At 43.2% G+C, this 8,566-nt stretch overlaps 1 protein-coding gene across 1 annotated transcript in view; it reads left to right on the plus strand.

The window, feature by feature from the left end:
- The window catches only part of lamb1b (laminin, beta 1b), a 30,726-nt gene that overhangs the window by 11,518 nt on the left and 10,642 nt on the right, over positions 1-8,566 (plus strand). The window contains exons 9-22 of the mRNA XM_013914382.1: positions 438-558; positions 887-1,075; positions 1,339-1,515; positions 2,108-2,220; positions 2,306-2,385; positions 3,034-3,169; positions 3,242-3,400; positions 4,310-4,443; positions 4,517-4,637; positions 4,875-5,061; positions 5,157-5,300; positions 5,384-5,615; positions 6,857-7,020; positions 7,254-7,478. Coding sequence (XP_013769836.1) covers positions 438-558; positions 887-1,075; positions 1,339-1,515; positions 2,108-2,220; positions 2,306-2,385; positions 3,034-3,169; positions 3,242-3,400; positions 4,310-4,443; positions 4,517-4,637; positions 4,875-5,061; positions 5,157-5,300; positions 5,384-5,615; positions 6,857-7,020; positions 7,254-7,478 — 2,182 coding nt within the window. The remainder of the gene's footprint in view (positions 1-437; positions 559-886; positions 1,076-1,338; positions 1,516-2,107; positions 2,221-2,305; positions 2,386-3,033; positions 3,170-3,241; positions 3,401-4,309; positions 4,444-4,516; positions 4,638-4,874; positions 5,062-5,156; positions 5,301-5,383; positions 5,616-6,856; positions 7,021-7,253; positions 7,479-8,566) is intronic.

Below are 8,566 nucleotides of genomic sequence, written 5' to 3' on the forward strand. Positions count from 1 at the left end.
GACTTTTTCTTAGAAATCTTACCACTGGGGATGAGATGATGCGAGGAAGGTGTGTGAATTCAATTCAGTTCTTTTAAGCACAACAACAGTTGCCTCAAGGCACTTTATATTGTGTGCTAAAGACCATACAATACGGCTAGGAAAACAGAGTAAACCCGAGCAATTAGATGAGCCCCTACAAGCAAGGGCTTTGACGACAGTGGGAAAGAAAAACTCCCTTTTAGGAGGAAGAAACCTCCAGTAGAACCAGGCTATAATAATTTTGTCAAGCCTGAAATGTTAAAAAAGCACTTCAGTGCTGAAGAAACCTGATTCAGCTTCGTATATTTTAATAAACTGATATTAACAAATATATTTGGCTATCAGACATTTGTGGTGGTTAAATCAGTAATAAGCTATTACTGTATATGTGTGCGTGCGTGTGTGTGTGTGTGTAGGTCCATGGCCGGTGCATGTGCAATCACAACACTGAGGGACTGAACTGCGAGCGCTGCCAAGACTTTTATCACGATTTGCCTTGGAGGCCTGCTGAGGGACGAAACACCCACGCCTGCAAGAGTAAGAACACAAACATGGAAAAGTCTGTCTACAGCTCTCAGCTCTTTAAACTCAGAGTAAGATCTCCACAAACATGATGACAGTACTGACAGCAAACAGGGAGACTGACAGTCAAAGAACGCTTAATTGATATGTGTAGGATAATGTTTTAACCACAAAGGAAGCAGTGAAACTTCCAGGGGTAAAAAATGGTTTGCGTATTTTAATTGAATGTAAACTTTTTAATTGGTAGTAAAGTTATGAAAACACTGAAAATGTGAACAGGAAATGTGCTCTTCTGTTTTCAAAGAAAACTCAAAGTCTACGTTTCACTTTCCTTCTTTCTCAGAGTGTGAGTGTAACCAGCACTCCACGTCGTGCCACTTTGACCTGGCCGTGTACGTGGCGTCCGGCAACGTGAGCGGAGGCGTGTGTGACGACTGTCAGCACAACACGCTGGGCCGACAGTGCGAGCAGTGCGCGCCGTTCTTCTACCAGCACCCCAGCAGAAACCTGAGGGACCCAAACATCTGTGAACGTAGGTCACTGCTATGCAACCGCAGTTCAGTCGATCATGAGAGAAAACATGAAAACATCTGTTATAAAATCAGAGTAAAGAATTTGTAAGTTTGGAATAAGCTGCAAAAAATCTACTAAATTGTCCTTAGTGATATCAGAAGTGATGCTACAAACTACATCCTGCTACATATGATATATTTTTGATATCTTTGGCATATTGAGCCTTATACTGTGGTGTCCATTCCTTTTTTAATCTCTTTAATGTCTTTTTCTTCTCTCTAGCCTGTAACTGCGAGCCTTCCGGTTCTCTGGAGGGTGGCCTGTGTGACCCGAGGACAGATGTGATTGCCGGGCTGATCTCAGGTCAGTGTCGGTGCAAAGCCAATGTGGAAGGAGAGCGCTGCGACCACTGCAGACAAGGACACTACGGGCTGGGACAAGGGCCACATGGCTGCCTGCGTAAGTCAGATTATACGCTTTCTTATGAAATCGTATTAAAGCAAAGGTTAACACAAGGAGATGGAATAAAATGCTACAAAATAAAGTGAGTTAATTCGTAATTAAACCCTGAAAAACCGAGCAAACCTTAAACTAAGGTTAAGGTTGTTGGTATGTTGGTGAAAACTCTAAATATGTCGATGGTCCCAGATCCAGATGAATGGGAGGTTAGATCAGGACGGGCATCCTGTGCAAAATCAGCCAAATCACACATGTGAATCCATCCGCTGTGCAAATAATAATGCAGCACAAAGTTCTTACTTCCTATATAATCTATAGAGAAGTCCCTCTACCTTTTAAAATTCAAATAGATCATAGTATATTAAATATACCCTAATTTCAGCATGTTAATATGTACATTTGTGGAATTTTAGGGTAAAAAAATTGAAGTGATTTGGTTCGAGGAAGACAATAATAATAAAATATCATAGTAATACCACAGAACTTCAAATGAAAATAGACACAAACATACTCAGTATAGATAAACATACAGTAACTACAGTCAGACAGGCTGATGCAGTTTATCCTGTTGCTTCGTTTTGTGTTTTGGCAGCTTGCACCTGTAATCCGCTGGGAATGCTGCCAGGAGGAAAGCCGTGTGATTCAGACACAGGACGCTGCTTCTGCAAACGACTCGTCGAAGGACACAACTGTGATCAGTGTCGGGTACGGATCCACGCTCACTCTGGATACCTTCCTCTCTGCCTTAGTGCACTTATTACTCATAAACATCTGCTTTCTGCTTATACAGCCACAGCATTGGGGTCTGTCCAATGACATGGATGGCTGCAGACCATGTGACTGTGACCAGGGCGGGGCTGTCAACAATGAGTAGGTGTAATTAATGATATTAAAAACATCTGTGTTTAGTTTTAGCAATATGACAGGTCCCTATAAGTGGGTCATTTCATGCCAGCTGACCAAATGTTTCCTTCATCACAAAAATGTTTTGAGCATAAAATGACCCTTAATTTTTGGAAAAATGTCCAATAAAGCAGTTTTCATATAAGTCTGCAAACAGGCTTTTTCACTGCTGTAAAGTAAAGCGTTTTGTGTCTTTGGGATTGGCTTGTTTTTTAAGACAGCCTCAAGTGGCCAGGTTAGGAACTGCAGTTTATGGTTGCATATTTTCACCTCCAGAAGTTTCTGTTTGCATGTGACTCAGGCCACTTCTTAACCAAAGTGAAGGTCTATGCTAGACAGATGCATGTTTCTATATTAGTTATTTTTATTAAAATACATTTTACAATTGTACATGGAGGCAAGAAGAGATTACCATTGACCATTAAATAGAACAGCTCCTGCAGAAAGATGTGCAGCTGTTTTGCCTCTAAAGAAGAAAGATGTCTAACAGGAAGCAATGAAATTAATGGAAGATCTCACCATTTTCATTAAATTATAAACAAGGAAAAAAATAGTTTAAGCATGTGGATGTGTAAAACTTTGTCTTTCTTTTTCCGACCTGCCATCTGTCCACAGCTGCGATCCTCACACGGGACAGTGTGTGTGCAGGGAGCACATGTTCGGGCGCCGCTGCGATCAGGTCGAGTCCGGCTACTACTTCATGGCTCTGGATCACTACATATACGAAGCAGAGGACGCCAAGCGCGGCCCTGTGAGTGTGTTCACATCGGCTTGTGGTGCTTTTTTTTCCCTCCAGATTTGTGAACGTTTGTTTCCCCATCAGGGCGTGACGCTGGTACCTCGGCCCTATCCTGAAGGTCGGAGTCCTACGTGGACTGGTATGGGCTTCGTTAATGTGCCAGAAGGAACCTATCTAGAGTTCAGCATCGACAATATTCCCGAGTCCATGGACTATGACATCCTTATACGCTATGAGCCACAGGTAACACAAATGATTTGCATATTTCAGAGTCAGTTATTGCTCCATGACCTTTTGAAAGAACCTTTGTCACTAACTTTTTATGGTTTCTTTCTTTACTGAACATTTTCCTAAAGTTTGGTCGAATATTTTTGCGTAATCTTTTGAGCAGACAGACAAACAGGCAGAAAACTCGTGCAAACGTCAATCTCCTGTCCTTTCCGTCATTAATTAAATGAAAATATTCTCTACATAAACCCTGAGTTATCTAGTTCATCAATAAGTGTTGATAAATATGAAGTATGTGACAGCTGTTTGCCAACTGGAATACCATTGTTTAGAGAAATATCTAATCAGCCAATCACATGGCAGCAACTCAGTGCATTCAGGCATGTGCTCGAGATGACCTGCTGAAGCTCAAATTTAAGTTACTTTCAACATGACATGGTTGTTGGTGCCAGACGAGCTTCTCAGAGTATTTCACAAACTGTCGATCTACTGAGATCAGCAGTACACCGCACAGCCATCTCTAGAGTTTACAGAGAACGGTCCGAGTAAGAGGAAACATCCAGTGAGCGGCAGTTCTCAGAGGAGCATTGCCAGACTGTTTCAAGTCGAAGGCGACAGTAACTTAAAAAAAACACTCGTTACAACCAAAGTATGCAGAAGAGCATGTCTGAATACTACAGCAGCAGAAGACCACACCGGGTACCTCTCCTGTTAGCTAAGAACAAGAAACTAGGGCAATAATTCATTCACCAAAGTTGGACAGAAGATTGGGAAAAACTTTGCCTGAATGCCAACTATCTCTTTTTCATGAAACATGTGACACAGGGTAGCCTATGGACAGTTTATTTGAATAAATACACTCAAACAGAAACAAAGACGGAGGAACGATGAAGGAATACCACATGTATGTTTGTTTGTCGACAGCTACCGGAGCAATGGGAGGAGGTGAACATCCAAGTGCAGCGCCCCGTCTTCAACCCTCCAAACTACTCCAGTCACTGCAGTAACTCTTTCCAGAGCGGAGACCAGCAGTCGATCTCTCTTCCACCTGGATCCAGGTAAAACATTCATTTACTGTACACTGAACATGCTCACACAGACACATAAACTAACTCTGTGTGTGTGTTTCAGACATGTGTTGCTGGTGAGGCCGGTGTGTTTTGAGAAAGGGCTGAACTACACGATCCAACTCAATCTGCCTCTCTATTCGTCAGTCAGCACCGTCCAGAACCCGTACACACTCATCGATTCGGTATGTGGCTTTGCACACAAACACACACCTGTTCAGACAGGTCCTGCCTGTACTCCAGGACCTGTCCTGCTCAGATCGTACGGCTCTCTTGAAATGTAAAAACTTAAGACCACGGACACTCATTTTCTAAAGCAGTTGCTTTAGGAACATTTCATGTCCTTCCAAGCCAGTGAAAGCTCCAACTGTTGGTCCATAGTGGCCCTCAGTAGCTCCTTACACTCTTCTCTGTTTTTAAAGGTGGTGCTGATGCCCCGTGTCAGAGAGCTAGAAATGTTCCACGGAGACGTGGGAGAGCAAGCATGGGATACGTTCCAGCGCTATCGATGTCTGGAGAACAGCCAGAGCATCATAAAGAGCCCCATGACCGACATCTGTAAACAGTACATCTTCAGTGCCTCTGCCTTGCTGCACAAAGGAGCCATGGGTGTGTAGTTCATCTTCATCTTCAGATTGTGAAGATGTTAAAAATTGTTCCTGCTTCCACTCTCATCACCTTTCCCCCCCAATCTCATCCCTCAGCTTGCCAGTGTGACCCTCAGGGTTCACTCAGCTCCCTGTGTGACCCCAGTGGCGGTCAGTGCCAGTGCCGACACAACATCGCAGGCAGAAACTGCGACCGTTGCGCCCCGGCTACCTTCCTGTTCGGCCCCGCCGGCTGCAGACGTGAGTGCAGCTGAAGTTCAATGCCGACGTGTTCATCTTCAGTTTAGATGTTTACTTTAATCCTAATCCCTTCACCCCCACAGCTTGTAACTGTGACCCCCTGGGCTCTGTCAGCCCCTTGTGCCACGAGGCCACCGGCCACTGCGAGTGTGTTCCAGGGGCCACGGGTCGCCAGTGTTCACACTGCCTGCCGGGCTTCTGGGGCTTCCCTCATTGCCGACCGTGCCAGTGTAACGGCCACAGCGAGTACTGCCACCCTCAGACTGGAGAGTGTCAGGGCTGCAGAGACTTCACCACCGGACACCACTGCGAGAGGTGAGGATGTGAATGTAGATGCAGTGGTGGTAGCTTAAATCTGCTAATACTAGTGAGGTAGAGACAGATATTATAGAGATTCAACATAAAAGAATTAGTATAATAGCTTTTCAAGGGCCTCAAAGCTCATTTCCTTGGTCAAGGAAAAAGGGAGATTTAACCATTAAACCCCAATGTGTGGAAAGGAGTGTAGATGTCTAAAAAAAAAGGTAGCAACATATAAGGACAGCAGAAGATAGCATTTCTTAGCCCACAGTATTTGTCAAATTTGAATTAAAGATGAGAACAATAAGCACAAGCATCAGTTACAAAAAGAACAGGACAAAAAACCTGACTTCCTCAGCTAATTCAGTTTTCTGCCATTTATCCCTGTAAACCCTGAACCATTAAAGAATTACCAGAAAATTGAATTTGACAGTGTTTATGGGTTATAAACACTGTTATTAGTGAGTGTTTATTGAACCTTCTTACAGAGACTATTTTCTAGAAATGAAATTTATATATTCTTGTGCAGTTTCATTGCTTAGAAAAGTTAATTGTGCATTTTATTCCGTTTTTTTAAGGGAAAAAACACTCCAATCATGCAGAAATCTTAAAAAACTCACAAAATCTTATGCATCAAATATGACACACTTGGCATTACAGGGTTGAAAATAAAAGAATAAACGTTTCATTTGGGTTTTTTTCTTGTGTAACACTGCTAGTGATGAAGACACTTCAAATAAAACTTCCATTTCCTTTTTTTGCCGTTCATAATTTAAAGTTTCAGGTTGTTATCTCAAGAATTTGGCCTATTAACTCAAACTTCTGAGAAAATGACCTGAAAATAAAGAAATCCTGAAATTTCTAGTTAATAAATCAAAATGTTCAGTTATGGATGGCAACATTTTTATTTTATATTATTTACTTAGTTTTTGAGCAGCGGAAAGAGGCTTATAAAGATTATTATTATTATTATTATTATTAAGTTGTCTGAGGAAAACTGCACAGTGCTGGAGTTGTGGATCTGCAAGCCGCTTTGCAACCCATCCAAACCCAGCTCCTTCTCTCCTGTGTTGAACTGAGTCTATCCGATGTAATTTTAAGGCAAAATTATATGAATGCAGCTATATGGGACGTTGCAGTTTGGGCAGACATTTCTTCAGTACTCAGGTGTCTCTCAGAAACAGTTGATTTTTACTAACCTTTTCCTTCCAGATCTAAACTGAAGGATCCATTAACACCTTTTCTTCTGCTACCAGGTGTTTGAGCGGTTACCATGGTGACCCAGAGCTGGGTTCAGGCGGATACTGTCGCCCTTGTATGTGTCCTGATGGGCCACGCAGCAGACGCCAGTTTGCAGACAGCTGTTACCTTCTGCCTAATACCAATCAGCTGGTGTGTGTGTGCGGCCGCGGATACAAAGGCATGTAAACACAACACTTCACAGATTTGTTTTTATGTAAGCGGGGCTCAGGTGCAGTTTTTGTCAACATGTCTTCACGTCACACACTCATCACAAGTACAAACACACTTCAGTAGTCTGTAATTAGCGTGCCAGACCTCAATCTTTAGATTCAAGAGGAAAAGAAAAGCAACAAACTTGAGGTCTCATGTACGATACCATACCAGCTGACTTGTCTCCTGCATCCCTTCCAGGTGTCAGGTGCGACGAGTGTGCCCCGGGTTACTTTGGGAATCCTCTGGTGCCCGGTGGGCGCTGCATGCCCTGCCAGTGCAACAACAACATCGACATGCACGACCTGGACTCCTGCGATGCTCGCACCGGCGCCTGTCTCAAATGCCTGTACCACACCCAGGGCGACGGGTGCCAGCACTGCAAACTGGGTTACTATGGCAATGCTACCACACAGAGCTGCAGGAGTGAGTACAGCTGAACACGATTCATCATATTTATTGTTATCCAAAAATATATTTGTTAGTGCTTCCTGTGTGTAATGCCGGTTTCACTTTCCTGCTAAATAATTGTAGCCACAGCCAGAAGGAGGCCAGTACACATCCTCCCAGTCTTGGTGCATGTGATTACAGTGACCTCTGACTTTTGTAGTAGTTGTATCAGTAAATTGGCAAGATGTCGTCCTAATTTGGGTACCGTATGGCTGTTAGCTTTTACTTTATCTAAGTTAGTCTGACCATTTGGGACGAAAAAATGTTGTCCCCCACTTCATGTAAGCTCAGCGCAAGCTATAGACCAGGGGTGTTGAACTCCAGGCCTCGAGGGCCGGTGTCCTGCAAGTTTTAGATATCACCCTGGGTCAACACACCTGAATCAAATGATTAGTTCATGACCAGGCTTCTGGAGAACTTTGAGAAATGTTGAGGAGGTAATTTAGCCATTTAAATCAGCTGTGTTGGATCAAGGACACATCTAAAACCTGCAGGACACCGGCCCTCGAGGCTTGGAGTTCGACTCCTGTGCTATAGACTGTATTTAAAAGATAGACACAGTCAAAGTAGTGTCTGTCATTGGATTTTGGACGACCTTTTTTCTGAGTTTAGCATTTGGATCGTTGCCATCTTCTTTTTGTGTATCCAAAAGTGATCGTCATGAATACATTTGGACCTAATGGTAGAGTGGTTAGCATATTTACTTGGTAACGAGAAGGTTGCTGATTTGATTCTAGCCAGAGCCTCAAACCCCCTTTGTGGTTGGGTCAGGTAGCAACCCCCTGTGACAAAGGAGCAGTCAAAAGCAGCTAAACTGGACCCAGACTGTTGGAATAGTTAAACCCGCAGAAGTTCAATTTACCAGAGAATTTAAGTCAAAATGTAAAGGTGGACGTTTTAAAATTGGAGTCTGTTGTGGTTTCTTGTGTGACATATTGCGAGCATTGCTTGAGAATTCGTCACATCCAAAATAGCGAATTGGATATTGGACAAAGAAGGTGCTGCAACAAATCCTCCTCATGATTGCTTTGGTCACTTGTAATTTTAAAGTTGGCGACTTGACT

Source organism: Pundamilia nyererei, unplaced genomic scaffold, assembly GCF_000239375.1.
Source record: "Pundamilia nyererei isolate P.nyererei 1_Seehausen unplaced genomic scaffold, PunNye1.0 scaffold00192, whole genome shotgun sequence".
In the NCBI taxonomy this organism is placed as follows: Eukaryota; Metazoa; Chordata; class Actinopteri; order Cichliformes; family Cichlidae; genus Pundamilia; species Pundamilia nyererei.